This window comes from Harpia harpyja, chromosome 20 (genome assembly GCF_026419915.1).
Source record: "Harpia harpyja isolate bHarHar1 chromosome 20, bHarHar1 primary haplotype, whole genome shotgun sequence".
In the NCBI taxonomy this organism is placed as follows: domain Eukaryota; kingdom Metazoa; phylum Chordata; class Aves; order Accipitriformes; family Accipitridae; genus Harpia; species Harpia harpyja.
Genome location: NC_068959.1, coordinates 395801 through 414191, shown reverse-complemented (window position 1 = coordinate 414191; position 18391 = coordinate 395801). Strand labels below are relative to the sequence as shown.

General features: G+C 40.6%; 1 protein-coding gene across 5 annotated transcripts in view; it reads right to left on the bottom strand.

Annotated features, from left to right (window-relative positions):
• Positions 1 to 18391, bottom strand: part of JAKMIP2 (janus kinase and microtubule interacting protein 2) — a 74354-nt gene that overhangs the window by 23243 nt on the left and 32720 nt on the right. For 3 of the 5 annotated variants that reach the window (XM_052816667.1, XM_052816668.1, XM_052816669.1), the window contains exons 2-9: positions 11611 to 12108; positions 9401 to 9610; positions 8387 to 8485; positions 6290 to 6436; positions 4362 to 4502; positions 3363 to 3419; positions 1386 to 1505; positions 787 to 915 (exon numbers count right to left, since the gene is read on the bottom strand). In XM_052816667.1, the coding sequence (XP_052672627.1) occupies positions 787 to 915; positions 1386 to 1505; positions 3363 to 3419; positions 4362 to 4502; positions 6290 to 6436; positions 8387 to 8485; positions 9401 to 9610; positions 11611 to 12108 (1401 nt within the window). Of the gene's footprint in view, positions 1 to 786; positions 916 to 1385; positions 1506 to 3362; positions 3420 to 4361; positions 4503 to 6289; positions 6437 to 8386; positions 8486 to 9400; positions 9611 to 11610; positions 12109 to 17304; positions 17575 to 18391 lie in introns of all 5 variants that reach the window. The other 2 variants (XM_052816671.1, XM_052816670.1) reach the window with 1 other exon arrangement.

Here is an 18391-nt window from a genome sequence, read left to right as displayed (position 1 = left end):
ACCCAAGACTGTTATTACTGTGTATTGCATTAGAGTAGTGAAACACAAGCTCAGGTATTTGGGGTGACAGGCTTTGCTCGAAGACCCTAGTAAGGGGCAGTCCCTGAACTGAAGAAAAGTGCTTAGTAGATGAGAGTGGCAAAAGGTAGTGGAAAGAAGCAATTATAACTGCCTAGGGGATCTTCAAGAGCTGACTCAATAAAGTGCTAAACAACCTGGTGCAATCTCACAGCTGACACTGCTTTGAGCAGGAATTTGGGCTGGAGACCACCCAAGGTCCCTTCCAGCCTGAATGATTCTATGATTTTATTAGAGGGACAACATTTTTAGCCTTGGAAGGTTTACTGTAGTCTGCATCATGTTCAAATTTGAATGTAATTTGCATTTCTCCATTAGAAACATTGAGGTGAATATTCTTAAAATTGGTGCAATGTGTGCCTTTGTGAAAACCCACAGGCCTCCACTTACCTTTAAAACCCAACCTCTTCACACCTGGGCAAAAGATGAGAAAACCCTTGTGATTCTGTGCCAAACTGCAGAATTGCCTGCTTTGGCATGCCTGCCTAACTACAGCGTTTTCAGGTTCAGGTGGAGGACAGCCCCTTGTAAACTGAGTGATTGTGTCCATTCTTAATTGTCACTCTCTTTAAATGTACTCAGCAAATGAGTGAAAGGGACATCTCTCAGTTGTATGTTGTGTGTAACTCCATTCCCTTGTATGTCACTTTGAGGGGTTTGCATGTCCTGATAGCAATGAAATGCTTTTACCCTCAAACAACTACTGACCTTGGCTTCTCTTTCAGCATCTATGATGCCTCCTGTCTGCTCCTGCAGTAGTGCATATGCTCTCTGCAGGGCCTGGTATTCCTTTGTCAGCTGTCGAAACCGCAGCTCTGATTCTTCTGCTGCTAAACCCTGAAGTATAAGAAAGGACATGTCTAAGCCCCAGACAGTAAAGCACTGCCAAAGCAAAGAATGCAAGTGTGATTTGTTAAGCACAATAGCTGGTTTACAGGTCTTGATTCAAATAGCTTTTTTGGTGAGCTTGCTGTGATATGAAGTAATAAGAATGTGGAATTTATACAGTGTTTATATGTCTTTAAGCTAAAAGAAATGTGATAGGTTTATTTCCTTGAAGGGGAGAGGAAAAAAAAATCATCTCAGATTGCAATGAAGTCATAGCTGTAGACTCTACGGACTAGATTTTGAAAGAACCTCTCAGCTTTTCAGTATATTGGTAACCAAACTTGAGGCCAAACTTAATGAAGAACTTATCACTCAATATGCACTATAAAAACCCAAGTGGTTTTGAGAGCCTGGCCATTTATTTTGCAAGTCAGTCTCTTGAAAACCTGTCCTTGCCTATGGAAAGAGTCAGATCTTACCTCATCTAGATCATCATCTGGGGTTGCTGGTGTTCTATCTGTTCTATATGAGGCCACAGAGGATGTTTCAGAGTCCATAGAATCATCATCGTACCCAAAAACTGTATCTACCACATGTCTCTAAAGAAGGGAAAACATGATTTCTGAATCTCCTTGGAAACAGGCAGCATGAGTTTCTGATGGGGAGGGAAAGGTTAGTTCAAAAATCACATTGCTAGTTACTTAAAAAAGGCAGCATATGAAAAAAGAGCAATGGGCTACCCCTGCAATTACCATCTCCAAACAAACCTGAAGGGAACCATATCGATGATTAGGTCTTGTGCTGGTGGAGAATGAGTTTGCTGATTAATTTTTCTAAGCTGAGGATCTGGCTCACTCTAAGACTTGGAAAACATAATGGGAGAAGCAACATGCCAAAGGAAAAGTCTCTGCCCTTGCAGGAAGGCAGGAGAATTGTTTTGTTAATCCCAAAGCTGTTCAGAAGACATCTATCAACATGCAGACTGGTGTGCAAAGATAACACCATACAGGGCTGGAAACGTGTGCAGAATAGGGAACGCTCCTTGTCTCACGGATACTACCGAAATTTTTAATATCTCAGTGCTTCTCTCACTGATATTGCTGTTGGAGTGAGTGAAAGCTATGCTAATAAAAAACTAGTGTGAAGGAACTTTTATCTCACACATCTTTCCAGTACTACAGTAACTGCCACATGTTGTAAGAGATTGCTCACACTACACTGTTTGTTTGTATGTCTGACACCTCACTATCTCCAATCTCAGTAACTGAATTAAATGAAATGAAAACTGTGAGTCCTTTCCTATGAAGGTATAGATTCTTGACCCTGCAGGCTTAGTTTCAGGGTACATATCTAAGCGTTTAAATACTTGGCTTATGAATAATTCTGCAGAGAAACTGATTGACGAGCATTTAAGATGCGCTTCTGCTTTGCAACATTTTTCACTTTTGCTGACAGGTTACAACCTTCTAAACCTGGAATTTGAATCACACGAAAAACACGTACCAAAGATGCCAATAACCTTTTGCATATATTATCTTTTTTTGTTCATTATATTTCCAAGTGAAGACAATAGCCATATTGTCCCATGTTATAATCTCTGGTTTAGAAATAAAGTTGACTGATGAAAATACTTTTTCGTCCTTGTCTCCCAGTTACGCCTGCTGTGTATTGCTTCAGAACCCATATAGAAACAATGTGATGACACACCTAGGATTTACTGGTCTGAAATTCTCTGTGTGTAGGAGAGAGTTGCATTACTTTTGCTGAACATGACTGACATACCAAGGGATGTCCTTGGAGGACAAAAAGCAACCAAGCTCTGTTTCCTACACAGTATTTCTGCTTTCTGGAGGTGGGACATGGCTGTTGCAAAGTCATTCTTCACATCTAGCTGATAAAGGAGACATTTGAACCACTACTGACTACTCAGCTCTAAAATTGTTGTAAAATATACCAACTTTGGACTTGACCCAATTCAGGGTAATACAAGGGGCAGCCAAAGGCCTGTGGAACTGAGCAGGAGAGACTGACAATTTGTCAGGCAGAAACTTCCACCTGAAGAATAAAGATGCACAAAGATTTTGTTTTAGCCTATATGTGCTGTGAAAAATAAATAGCAGAAGATAGATGGGAAGGTCTCTGGAAATGTAAATACATCTCAGCATAACAGACCTTGAGACCAATATTTATAGAAACCAGATGGAAAGGAGATTATTACTATTTCAGAGAGCGGGGGGAAAAGTCCCATTTTGCTGAAAATAAAATAGTTACACACCCTTAACTGAATTTCAAAGTAGACTTAGAAAGCTCTCCCAAAGTAACTAAGGTGTTTATAAACCTGATCACTAAAGCAGATTGTTATAATCCACAAAGCTCTCTTTAATCAGATTGCAAAGTGTGTTTTCCTACAGAGCCTACTAGTATTTTTATAAGCCGAAAACAATTTTTCCTCTTACCTTAATTGGCTTTGAGCTCCTTTTATGCTTTCTGCGACGAATAAGTTTCTCCCTGTCCTGAAAAATAAGATTAAAAAGTTACTCTCTCTTCTTTTTTGCAGCTGTAGAAGGCCAAATCCACAGAGAAAATAAATCATTGGGCTTCCACTGATTCTCTTTTCATACATTCAGACAGGAATCTGATTCCAGGTGGAAGGGAGGACTTGTATCCAAATCCGTATGTGTGTCAGCTGAAAACCACTCGAAGAAGGGAAGATGGGATACCTGAACCCCTCGCCCCCCAGCCTTGTTGTGCAGTTGCCTTGACAGGCTGTCAAATGACATGCACTGATGGATTTCCTGTTAAAATGGGAGGCCTGTTGCAGGGGACTAGTCTGGGCTTTGTATGAGAGGCTGTCTGCCTTCCCTGCAGAGGAGATGCTGCCTCTGTCTCAAGTCATTAAATGACGGTAGTGTTGATCTCACCACTCCTAGCAATAATGCCTTAGAAGAGGCAACAGCCTGTTTTGGAGTCTCTTTCTCCTTCCCCTCAACGTCATAATGCAAAGTCAGCTGAAAAAGGGATTGTCAGCATTAAACGACAGAAGAACTAGTGAACCACTGTCCAGCAGCACACACTTTTCCAGCACATGATATCGCGCTGTGTGCCTGCCTCTTGTTAAGGAAACTTTGAATGGTGGCTTAGTTATAATGGTAAAACAGCTTGGCACAGCCCTGCCTTGTGAACATGTAGATATCTTCCCAAGCTCCATGGTTCTTAGTCTGTGTTCATTTCTAGAGCTCAATTCACACACAAGAGTTATGCTTTTGAATTGTAGTAGCTGATGCCCCACTAGAAATTCAGTTAAACTGCACCCTTGCATACCTACACCTAAAATCTGCAGGCGTTAAAAGTAAAATAAGATATTAACCCTTGGACCTCTAGTTATAAGAAGAAATACTATCAGTGGTGAACTGTACACAGGAATCATTCCTAATTTCCGGGTGCTCTGGACATACCCTTGTTAACTCATCAATTATGTTCTGTTGTTCTATGACCTGGAGCTTTAAGAATTCAGTTTCTTGCTCCTCATTAGCCTGATCCAGGTCATTGAGAGATCTTAATTTCTTTAGAGGAGGATGTGATGTCATCTTTTCTCTCTATGGTAAGAAGAAGAAACAGACAAAATAAGATCCAGCAATTAAAAGACAAAAAGACCACCTTTCAGTTAAAAATTAGACTTTATCTTTCATTTAAGCTGTACAGCCCTCTAAATATGCTTCAGCTACACCATTTTTATAACTTTAATAGCCATCAGCACTTCTTAACAATAAAGCAGCACAGCAAGGCCGAGTTCTTCAACCAGAATGACAAAGCTTTATCTGTTTACTTATTGTGTGGCAATATAGCCTCTACAGCAGCCCTTAAAGGTCATATACCGTAGCTTTTCCTTTGCTATGCATCAAGATGCCCCAACATGTGGCAAATATAGTTCAGGCCCCTACCTGTCCAGTGGGTATGCAAATAGCATCTATCCCTACAACCCCATGCCCTTACTGATACCCATCATATGACCATATACAGTGAGGAAATGGACATGCTTTAGTCATGTGAAAGACATGCATCTAGTCAGAAGAGGAGGAAAGGCAAAAAATGTGGTACCAGATCTATTTTAACTAGAAGTCCACATCCTGCCTGCTCCTGAGCATATGTGGGAGAAGAGATGGCTACGGCCCATGAGAATTACTCTAGCCACCCAAAGCTTGCTAACTTCCATAATTTGGGCATCTATAATGTAAAAATCAGATGTGAGGGAGCCAAGTTAGAACATATGTGCTGTGTGTGCATATATGCACCAGTGGTGCTGCCCACTGATGTCTAATGCATGCAGATTCCCAAGTCCCTTCTCTGCTGTGGCAGAGCCTAAGGGGCTGTGATCTGTACTACCACGGCTGTGGAAGAAGAATTCTGATCCACAACACCTGCAATAAGTTTATCTGTCTTCAGGGCACGGGTGAATTGCAGTCTTAAAGTGGATTAACCTTGTAACACTAAAGTCTTTTTTCTACAAGACAAGAAAGTGAATCTGATCATCTCATCCTAATTGGCAGGAAAGCCGCATCCATTGCAGAACAGTCAGCCTGCTCAAGATGAGGACAGTGGCTATTGCAAGCCAGAGACAAGACACACAAACACAGTTAGCAGAGGAAGTCTTCTCAGCCTGCCAACTTATATCTGGCAACCCAGAACTTCCACCTCCTTTTTTTATGAATGCCAAAGCAACATCAGTGCATGTGTAGGGACTGGATTCTGACTGATTCTCAGGGCAATTCCATTTGAACGATACACAGACATAACTGCTTTGACCCTGCTTCATGTAGCCCCGATACGTGAAATTTCTAACCCTAGCCAAATTTACACCACCACTATTCTCCCTTTCCCATATCCTTCTACTATGCATATGTTTTATGGAAAGATTGTATGTGCTCAGTGGCAGACCAGAACTTTACTTTGCCATCATCAGCTCTAAGAAGAACATGGACATTCAAAAATGAACATCATGCTGGCTGAAAACATTGCTCTTAGCTTCCTTTTTGAGTTCCAGATGCAAAATAGCACAGTGGAATATGACTCAATGATACAACATTTTTTTTCTTTTTCCTTTTTAAAAACAATTGAAACTCAATATTCTAATTTGGGGGATAGTATTAAAGACTGAGATTATGCATTCACTTAAATATATTGCACATGTTTGCATAATACACAATGTTATAGTATGTAAGTCTATTATATACAGACCTAGGCATGGCTATATATTATCAATAGTATTACAAGCTATACACAACACATTTTCTCTAAGTATATACATGCATACACTATGCAGATGTGGCCACCATTAACAGACATAGATCATACAGTAATCCTCATTTTGCTCATCAGTACCAACCATTTCTATATTTTCTTTAGTGACTGCTTTGATTTTATCTTCCATGCGCTGCAAAGACTGCATAAGTTCATCGTTCCTCTTCGTGAGGCACTTGTTCTTTTCCAGAAGAGGTTTACATTGTTTCTCAGCTTCTCGGACACGCTTCAACTGGATTGATAATAGCAATTAATAATTGTAAATAATCCAAATAAAAGATATTTTTTCTCCCTCCTTTGTTAGAAGTATTTTTACTTCCCTGTTGGACTACTGTCCCAGTAAAATGCCAGACAAAGTGATCTAATGGAACTGATGCTTACAGCTTCTGTAACTTTTTCCATACATCTCAAAGCATAATTCTGCATATCTGTTTCTGAAAGATGTCTTTATCTATGGGAAAACGCAGACATAGAGATGAAGCAATCCAACACACAGTCAGGCAACTGCAAAGCTGCTACAAAAGTCCAAAACGACCTGTGCTTTATCTGCAAGAAACCCACCGATTTTCTCATTGAAAGACAGACTTGCATAGGTACATACTCAGTCTGGATCACAGCAATAACAACATAGTTATAAGTCTGGTCTTTAATGCCACACAGTGAAATACTTGTGCATATGCACAATGAACTTTGTTTTAATCAACAAATCACATAACATTTAAACAACAAATCCCGTAAGATAGGAAGGTATCTTAGGGCATGCTTGGAAGTTCCAGTATTGGTACAACTAGAGTTTTAACCAAGATCTCTTCCTCTGAAAAATTAGTTCCATCCAGTAATACTGAGTGTTTTATAGATATAATTTCTTTTCCTAAGGGAGGACAAAGAAGATGACTTGTGGCTGTGGAAAGACGTCATCTTTGTGCCTGGATGATCTACGTAACAAAGGCACTGTCCCAGTTCTGTATTACTATTTGTCACTGGGAGGTTCCTGCCCCCTGCAGTTCTGCTGAGGAAAGGACTGCAAGAGTTTTCTGTAGCTATTAAGAACAGTTAACCACATTTGCTTACATCATCACATCATCTTACTAGGCTATTTAAACTAACCCAGTGATTTTGTCTGAAGCAGGTTAGCAAGTACCTGAAGATCCCTTCTGCTAACAGAAAAGGGGGGAGCAGCTAGGAAGCAGTTACATCTTTGATCAGCACAGCTGTGGGCAAAACAACCATTTGTCCTACCCTAAGAATGAAGCTGGTTGTTGCTAGTCTGAATGTATCTTAAAGTGTATGGTATTTCCAGCAGTACTCCTGGTCACATTTAACAAAATGTGTTCATTGTAGTCACATTGTGCAAGATACAGCTTAGAAGCCTTTTAAAATGTTTTTTGGGTTTTTTTCCTGGTGAAGAAGTAGGCTGAACATTTAACGACATGGAACAGCTAATCAAGCTGACTCTTCAGACTCCAAGCTACTCAGTATCACAGAAACTCGGGGGTTGAGAGCTTTTCATATCTGAAGACAGACACATGAACATATTTGTAATTTGCAATCTTGGTAAGACATTATTTTGCAAATATTACATTAAGAACATTGAGGAGACCCAAGCCAGCTAAATTGATATGAAAGGAGTGCATTAGGTCTCCTAGCTCAAGAACAAAAATAAAAAATATCAAGAGTTGAATTTCACCACCCTCATCCTTAATCAAAGAAGTAGAAATATGGACAAGTTAAAAAGCCAGGGTGCTCACTTCAACACACAGCTACCACCACCTAGGAGTAAATCAGATAAAGGGATCAATTCACCGTTGTCCATTCTCCCTAGATCCAATATTTAACTATTCTCAACCCGGTCAAATACTGGACTACATACATTATTTCATTTACAAGGTAAGTCCCACCATACACTGTTGTATGCTCTAAAGGTCAGGGAGGGAACATAAGCATTTATATAGAAACCTACAAGCCTCTCTGCCTCAACTTTCATTGTGATTTTGTACTCCTATAACTTCAATGAAATTACTGTTTAATTCTAGGATTAAAAAAATCATCCTCAGCCTCCTCAGTGACTAGCCTGATGAATGGAAAAGGCGTATTCATCACTGGCTACCATCCTTGGATCCTCCTCTTTGCCTTTCCCTATGGGTCCCAACCTCCTGTGTCAGATAGCACAAAGCTCACACACCAGTTCGTTTCGTTCATCAACAAGCAACGTGTTCCTGTCTTCCAGCTTCCGGATTGTGGCATTCAGCTCTGCTATCCTCTTCTGGTTTCTGCGCAAGTCCTGTTCATTGGCAACAACATAATACAGTTACTGATTCTTTTCAAAATACATGCTTGGGAACAGAATCCTCAAAAACCACACACCAGTCAACTTAGGCTGTCATCATCAACAAGTTACATTTACGGATTTTTATAGTGTTGAACGTGCTGGCAAATATACATATACATTTTTGGAAGAAAGTATCTGGTTTGGGGGATACTTTAATTGAAAATTTTCAACTGTTTAAAAAAATAAAGAGAAAACAACCAAAACAGATGTCGATATTTTTTTGTGATGGAAAAGGAAAAGCAAAAAGCTAAGAGATTCTAATTTTAATTGCCTTTTCCTATACATTGCTTCTATTTCCTGAGCCACAGTGTCAGGTGAAAAAGTAAGGACATCCCTTTCAGTATCAATTGCATTTACTTTCTTATTCCTCATTTGTATATGTGTAGATATGTGTATATATACACATTTGTTTTGTAAACATCATATATTTAGTCACACAACCAGTCAGTTGCATGCTTTGTGAATGACAGCAAGGGCTATATATGTGGAGAATAAGACAGAGGATCCTAGAATAAGAGGAGGATCTCCTAAGAATCTCCCAGATTGCCCATCCCAGCCTTCTCTCTGCCCATCTTCCCAATTCTATCTGTTTTTTGAGGATGCATGCTATCCAGGTAGTTATGTTCATGGAATGATTCTTTCAAAGGGGCACTAATTATTTAAGAACTTTTATATTTGTAAATAGAGCAACTGAGGAAACAGCCTTACAAAGGTTTGTCCCACTAGCATTCTCACTGAAGAATCTATGGACATAGCTTCTCTGTAGTGAATAAGAGTGCAAATGTTTCCCCAGGGCCTGAGAAAATATTTAAGCAAGAGAAACACTGCCATGTTTCTGTTTTGCAGGGGCCAGTAAAACCTGCGTACAGGGCTGCTGCAGTGCTCTGAACCATCTCCAGCCCTTCCTGGGATCTCTCTCTTGGGACTGCTCATGTTACACTCTGCCTCCTTCACCAAGAAGAGCTGTTCATCCAGAGCTTCCTTCTGCAGCTGCAGCTTCTGCACATAGCCTGTCTGTGTCTCCAGTTCTTTCTCCAAGGAAAATATGATCCTGTCTTTAGCCTTGATCTCGTCCATCTGAATGAGAGAAACACCAGAACAACAATATTACTGCATAAAGGTAACAGCATTTCAGCCTTCTCCAATCTAGTAGTATACGATTTACTTAATAGCAGTGTTCACCACTTAAATCTACTATATCATACTGCACCAGGCTTGTAAAATGATACACTTTGAGGTTTCAGCCATAACCGTACATTGGCATATTCACCAGCTTTACACAGAGTGAAGCCCAGGAACTGAGCACAGTATGATGTGTTAACATATAATTGGATGAAGAGTTCAGGCTTTCACATTGCATTTTATTCAGTTACTTTTACTAGTGAAAAATAAGTATAAACTCTGACAACCCCCAAAAAGTTGAGACTAGCTCCTGCTTGTGTAAATGGAGCTACATTAGCTGAGACAGTAGAGGTGACAGTTCAATTCTCACAAACAGAAGATCTGTGCAGACCCAGTATTTCTTAAAGCTGATTGCCATGTTACTAATCTGCTGAGTGCAAACTCAAGGCTATTCATTGTATTATCACCACATTTCTGCCCAGGACTATACAAGACAAAAAGAACTGCCTCTTATTTCACCTCACAGATGGATGGCTGAGAGGAAAATTTTGGATTAAAACTTAGAATAACATCAGCCCATATAAGCCCTGCAACCATAAAAATTGATACAAAGCTGCTAACATCATTGAGCTCAAGAAAAATTGGTGAACCAGAATTTGCAAATCACTCTGGCAAAATAAAAATACTATTATCTGGGAACGATACAAATCATTCCCTGAAAACACGAATATCTACGCTAAATTTTGCCTGAATCTGCCAGAGATACTTTCTGGTCTTGCAGCTTCCTAGGCTTGCTAAAATCCTCCCCAAAGTATTTTTCAAATGAGTAAGGCTAGATTCTGATCTCCATTAACTAGATGTCATAGATTCTGATCTCCATTAACTAGATGTCACTCTGATGTAACTTCCTCCACTCTGATAGCAATACACAAGTGGTTTCCAAATTCATTGTAAGTCAGATAAAAATAACTCTGGACTTGTTCAAGGTTCTTATGCGAGTGAATAGCCTTCAAAAAGCCTTTCAACAGTTGCTAAAGATAAAATCATACAATACATAGGTGGAACCTGAGTTGATCTTAATGTTACTAAATGGCTCAGTTTTATCCTGAATTTCACTATAGTTCCTTTTTATATTAAAACCCTGAAAACGAATCCTCAATTTCAGATGAGAAAAAAAGAAAAGTAGTTTGTCCTCATGGCTACACAGAACTGCAAATGGGGATCAAAGTAACAAGAAAGGTCAAAATTTGGAAGAATCCACCACTACTAGTCTGTGCTATATTGAGCATTTTGGCAACACAAGAATATACCTCCAGTACACAGACTTTGAATTGGAGGAGGGGAGACCCCAAAAAAAAAAAAAAAAAAAAAAAAAATCATTCTTGACAGTTTAAATTACTATTTCTTTTGCTTAACTGTTGAATCTTGAAGTCCAGTTTTCAAGTGAAACCTTTCACTGTTGCAAGCAGGTCCAGCTCCCCAGATGATAGGGAAACACGACAACTTGCGCCATTGCTGATGTGGGCCTCATTTTGTTCTCATTTTCCCCAGTAATTACTGAAGGCTATGCCAAGACCAAACCAAAAGATACCCTGCCATGGTTTAATGCGTTTAGGATACCATCATGAGGGCTAGAGAAACTAACAAACTGCAAGTGCAAATACAAACACTCTTTTTCTAACACTTTGCATTGCACATGTATTAGCATCTCAGCAAGCCAAATCCTTATGGATTAAGCCAATCACTCTTACTTTAAGGTGTTAGCTGCCATCACAGTGGTAGCTCTAGCTGACTCACTGTGATCTATTTACTGCTGAGAAACGACGGTGAGAAGTTTGTAATACTTTTGCAAACTGAAGTACATTGCAGAGTTCTGTTATTCACAAAAGCTAAGAGGCACAAGAGGCAAACGCACTACAGTGTAAGAGATCATACAAACTGTTTTGGTTACTGACCAGGCGGCGAATATCCCTTTCACTCTCCCATTTGATCTTGGAAATAGCTTCCTGGTGGGACTGATGCTCACTCCGAAGATCTCCTGCCTTGATCTTATCAGCTTGGATCATATTATTAAGGGCCTCATCTACCTGCTTTTTGGCAGACTTCAGTTCAGTAATTTCCTGCAGAAGCTTAAGGCGCTCAGAGTCAAACTGTTTTCTGGCCTCCTCACGAGCCTCAATAGTTAGCGCTGTCCTTACTTTATCACTGCTCCCATCCCGCAGCGCACACAGCGCTGACTTGAGGCGCTGGATTTCGCTGTCTCGGACTTTCACCATCCGCGTCATCTCCTGCTCATGCTGCTTGATGAGGTTCTCCCTCACAGCCTGCAGCTCCTTCATTTTCTCCTCATGGAGTTTGGCTTTTAGCTCCGTGATCTGCACAGTCTGCTTGCGTTGCTCCACCTCGCGGATACGCTTAGTTTCTTGAGTCTTCTCTCTTTCAAGTTTAGCAACCTACATTGAGATAAAATGAAAGTCACCTGCTACCAACATGTTCTCAAAACAAGCCCACCAGACACACAGCCATGTCAAAGTGAGGAAGACCCTGCTGCAGACCCTAGATGATCCTCCACCCTCCTACAACAAAATATGGGCCAACTCCTGGAGCATTCACATAGATTTTACACTGTCTTTACTCAAGCCGAAACAACCCTGTCTTCTCCAGGTGTCTTCCCTCATGCAGTGACATTACATGTACTTTCAATACTTCCTTAGGAAATAAGACTCTGTGTATATGCATGCATTTCTCTAATAACTTTTTAACCCATCTGTCAATGTCAGTCAAATTCACCAGAAAATTAGAGGGCTCAGAAATAGCAGGGTTCCCACAACTTCCATGACCATGGGCAGTCAGTCAGATGAGAGGCAAGTGCTTGCCTCTGTATGATCCCAATGGAGGTAAGGTGTAAGTCTGAAAGTCCAGAAGACATTTCACCTTTTACAGATGTTGTTACCCATACGTAGAGCTTTAACGGGCATTAGCAGTCACTTCTTCAACGCATATCTACAGAAAAGTATGCTTCACTAGTTATTATGCTTATAGAACAGCTAGCTTTACTTAAAATACATCCTTTGCTACTCTTCATTAACAACAGTGTTTAAACTCCTTTGTCCATAGCTTTGGAATCAAAGTTACAGAGCAACCCACCAGTCCTCAGCACGCTTACACTAATGTATCTCTAGGTGCAACTTCATACCCCTGAGTGATTCCACAATAGAAAACTGTGTGACCCTACACCAAAGGAAAGCAACGGATAAGGAATGGTTTCAGTTCAAAGCAAACTCAGTAGGTTTGTTATTCACAGTGAGAAAGAATGTGGTTTCAAAGATTGTAAGAACTTCCTTGTTAATTCATTTTTAAGTAAAGATGACAAAGAATGAGGAAGAGTGAGCAAACCTTTCAGAAAGAAAAACCAGGGGGAAAAAAAACAGTCAATATGAATAAGCATAGTAGTAGGTCATTCCCAAAATAAGCCATCAGAAGAGTTTGAAACCATACTTTTACTTTGGTTTCAATCACCAAGGTCATTCTGACAAGTTACAAAACTCTAAAAAATGAGAGGCATCTTCCTTGGAAGGCTCCATGGAAAACAAATCTGAAAGATTCTCCTAGAACTCCCTCCATGGGGTGCTAGGATGCACAAAAACTTTTCAAAGTATTCAATACACATGTTTTTTAAAGGTGGTCTGCACTTGCAACTGCCACTGACTTCTCTGGAGGATTTCAGAGGCTACTGATGCAGTAACTACGTGTAATAATACACATCATATGCAACAAGAAGATTTTGCAGCCAGGGACTAAAAAGCAGTCTCTTTTAATCACATCTGTACGATTCATATGAGATGTTAAAATGCCTTTACTACATAGACCACTTCTGAGAAGAAAGGCACACATCTCCTTAGCCCCTCAACCCTCAAGTCCTTTGGACAGGTTTTTGGTTTGCCTTCACTCCTTTTTCATTCTAGGTTCATCTTTGATTTTGAATACTCAGGACTAAAAACGAGCCTGATGTCCTCTTTCTTTCTTGTAACACATCTCTTCCTGTTTATTAAAAAGGAAATGGAATGAACTGCAAAACAAGGTGCAATTATTGGAAGTGATCCATTCTGGCATGACATAGAAAGATACATCTAAGCTCTCAACAAAGTAGTTTGGGTATCCACAATGGCACAATGCAGACCCAGCAAGGGCCCGAGTACAACCCCAGCTAACCTCTGGCATGCCTGGTTTTACGGCTATTAGTTTCCAGGCTGCCTAGCTGATTAAACTGAAACACCATCAGATGTTAGGCTGACTTGTAGATGTACCATTCTGATGGGAAGACAGGGAAAGTGAATGAGGGCCTTGCAGGAAAAAGATTATTACATTTGAAGTAATGAAAAAGAGACCTGTTCAATAAATGGCCCAGAGGTTTCTACCCTCTTTGGATTCATTGGCAGAGTGAATTTATTGCTAGCAGAGATGGGAAAAGTTCAAAGATTCTATTTGTTTGACCCCTTTGTGGGATGAACGCTTTCTTAAGGCTCTTTCTGACATTGTGGGTTACTGTCCAGTTTGGCATCCTATTTCTAAGCTGATTTTACAAATGAGGTTGTGCCAAGATGTCCAATCTGAACCTGCTTAAGTCTAGGGAAAAAGGAGGAAAGAGCTAAAATGTGAATTCCAGATTAAAATAAAGTTTGCAATGGTGTCTGCTCCTCTCAATCCAAACCACAGAACAATTCAGAAGTGTGATCTACTTCCTGAGACTGTAGTTTTTAGCCCCCCACTGCTCCATAATGACAATTCCTTTAATACCCTGAGCACTCGGTCCCATTTAGTCACAGGAATGGATAAGAGCACCTACGGATGGGCATCCCGAGAGGTACTGAAGCGCGCCAGCAATTTCATTATTTTCTTCATGTTCTGCTCCCCTCCTTTCCAGTGTTACTCAAGCACATTTAAATATATTTCAGATAAGCTTTTTTTGGTTTTGTTTTCAAGACTTTCCTGCTCTTGTAACTCTCATTATTTTGCGCCATCCTTGAAGTGATGTCTAGTAACAAAAAAACAACAATGTGCACTGGCAACTTCCGTATTGGAATTCCAAAGCTGCAGTGATAACAAAAGCAGCAAGACTCAGAATACAGTGGAAAGCATTAGAGAAGCTCCCTGAGCCATCAGTTTTCTGGCCGCCAGCCTGCGGCTCCTTAAGAGAATACTGAGCCTTGCCTGTGTGCAACACATGAATGCCAAAGCTTGTAGGCAAAACAAAAGAATCAAAAAACATTTTTGCTTTCCAACACTGTCATCAACCACCTACGAAAGAAAAGCATGCAGAATGAGTCTGAAAGAACGATGATGTCCGCTTTGTTATGGCTTGCAAATCTTTCCTATTTTAAAAGGCTGCAAATTAATGGCTATAAACCTCACTGGTAGGTGAAGGGAGAATGCCCCCAGAGATTCTCAGAACATCAGATAACACCAAACTGGCTATTCTTGCTTTCATTTAGCTTCTCCTAAATTATACAAATGAGCATCCATAGTGGAAGCTAATATTTGTCTGAGGTTACCAGTATGATTAACCTTGATATATTGGCATGAACATCTGTCCCTATGTCCTGGTTTCGGCTGGGATAGAGTTAAGTTTCCTCCTAGTAGCTAGTATAGTGTTATGTTTTGGATTTAGTATGAGAATAATGTTGATAACACACTGATGTTTTCAGTTTGTTCCTAAGTAGTGTTTAGACTAAAAGTGAAGGATTTTTCAGCTTCTCATGCCCAGCCAGCAAGAAGGCTGGAGGGGCACAAGAAGTTGGGAGGGGACACAGCCAGGGCAGCTGACCCAAACTGGCCAAAGGGGTATTCCATACCCTGTGACATCACTCCCAGTATATAAACTGGGGGGAGTTGGCCTGGGGGCTATCACTGCTTAGGAACTAACTGGGCATCGGTCAGCGAGCGGTGAGAAATTGCATTGTGCATCACTTGTTTTGTACATTCCAATCCTTTTATTATAATTATTGTAATTTTATTACTGTTATTATTATAATTATTATTTTCTTCCTTTCTGTCCTATTAAACTGTTCTTATCTCAACCCACGAGTTTTACTTTTTTTTTTCCCCCCATTTTCTCCCCCATCCCACTGGGTGGTGGGGGAAGCAAGTGAGTGGCTGCGTGGTCCTTAGTTGCTGGCTGGGGTTAAACCACGACACCCTAAAAGGAAGAAATTATGAAAAAGACCTCTTAGACGCTGAAGCATTTGTGGTTATTCAGGTTTGGAAGCTAGAGGCAAGTCATTCTTAGTTTATTTGCCCAGGATATATGCTTATCTGCAAAGGAATCAAAGAGCCAGTTGATAACTTCAATTATATTCCAGTTGGAAAAAGAATGTATCGTTAGGCATCATCCTTTGAAAATGTGGCTGCCACCAGACTGCAGGTTGGGGATGCCTGGCTGCAGTTAGCACTGCCTCCAGTCCACCTCAGAAGAATTCACCAGGAGTTATTAAACAGACATTTGTTATCTTCACAGCTCATAACGAACATGTTACTAAACCTGAAGACTGCCTTAATCTCACCCATGCTCAGGGAACTTTAGCACTTACCATTTAAGGGTTTATTGCACAAAAGCTTTACTCTGACTATAAAACACAGATGTATTGTGCTTGCTGCTAGAAGCATCTCTAAATGAAGAGGGAACAACACTGTGGAGAGCAAAAAGTACACTTCTTTGCAAAGCCACTTCAGCGTCACCTGTGGGAACATTGATGCTACTTGCAAGGATTTTAATAGAATGCGGGCGGAGTATGCACAGAGTAGGTGTAAAACAACAGCCAGTATTTTATACTTGGATAACACTCAGACCATTACCTTTTTATAGGTTACAAAAGCTGTAGTAGTGTAAAGAGATATTATGTGTTTCACAAGGGCTGCCCTAGCGATAGACAATGCAGGAAAGAGTGAAAAGTTCAGCAGAAGATGGAGGCAAGAGTTGAAGCTGCAGCGCAACAGCCCTGAGGTTGTACCAAAGGCTTCTAAAGTATATGGGAGGCACCTCAAACCTTCACAGGTACATCTATACTATAGGACGATGGCTATACCCTGTGTGCATGATACTCAGCTGGCTTTAGACTAACTTTACATATTTGAGACTAACTCTGGCAGACCATTGATACCTGCTCAAGCTTTAAACAATGCATACATACCCTAGTGTATACAATACAGTTCGGCTACACTGCAGACGGATTACAAGGGTTGAAATGGATTGTCATGCTACACATTTAAGGAATACTCGCCCAACTTTGAAATAAGGGCATGTCTTGCTGAAATATCAGCCATTCAAAAAACTGCAACACTACAAAATTTCTAAACACTGAGTGGATAGGATGAAACCCACTAACTGGAATATGACCAAAGATGTTACAAAAGACATATTGCTCCATTTGAGGGCCAGAGGCTTCTTAAACTTGTACCTCAGTAAAAAGGAGTCTTTTCCACAGAAGCAACAGGACATCCACAGTAAGAAAATGTTGTATGTGGGTAAAGAACCTGATCACTGCTCTAGGAATGAGTTGCATTGCATCTGTTGATTTCTGTGATACTATTTTTACCATGTGTTTCTCTCCTTCAGTGTAGACACTGTTATTTAAAATCAAACCCTCACTCACCTTAGATTTCTCCTGATGCAGCTCAATTTGAATGTCTGTTAGCTTGGTCCTGAGTTCCTCATTGGCAGCCTGTAGGGCAACAATCAGTGCCTCAGGCTTTTCGCCCTTGCTACGTCCTTTTTTTGACATGGTTTCTTATCAGCGAGAGTCCACGTGTTTAATTATTTCAAATATGGGCTGCCATCTTTTTCTGTTCCTTTCAGTGCCAGTTAGTTCAGCACCTACTGCGTGGCATTCCTTAAGGTCCTGGACTCAGCTGCTTTGGAAGCCCTGTGAGAAATAAGACATACTATTATTTGTCAGTGGACACTGCAGCATGACAGCTCACATGGTTACAGAGCACAAGAGAGAGCTCACTTCTCCAAACACTGCAATCTTTGTCTGAAAACCTGCAAGGGAGATCCCAGCACAATCAGGCTTCTGTATGCAAGTCTGGCATACTACTGGAGATTCCATATATGCCCTTTTTCTGTTCTCAGAAAGGGGCACCATGCAATGAAGATAGGAGTTTTTTTACCATAAGGATTAGTGCTGTTGAGAGTACAGGACTAGAAAGGACAGGTCATTTAATCCAAGCCTTGCAGTCTGAGGTAACCACAAAGCAGGCAGTTTAGTCTCAAGGATCTACCAACAATATCTTCCTCTTACCCTTCCCAAACCTTGATCCCCCCCAAGATCCTATGTCAAACTCAGAGACTTTCCACAACACACCTACAATCTGCCACAGGAGGAAAGGGGAAGTGCTGAAGTCCTCACCAGCATTCTGGGTCTCTGTAGAAGCAGAGAACTAACGACATGCAAAAGCCTGTATCAGACTAGAAATTGTCCCCTTTGCCATTTCCAAGGGAATGCAAAAAAATTCCACCAATGGTTTCCATCAACTGAATTTTGGGGGGAAAATACTGTCCTAAGCCAAAGTGATGTGGTAAGCTTAAACCCAAGCACATCAGCAAGATATGCAGATCAGGAAGCCAAGGGGTTTTTCCGTATCCCTCTGTCCCATATACCTATTGGTTTGGGTTTTTTGGGGGCAGTGCAGTGGTGGGGTTTTTTAGCATTTGTCTTGGTTATTGGCACTGACTGACAG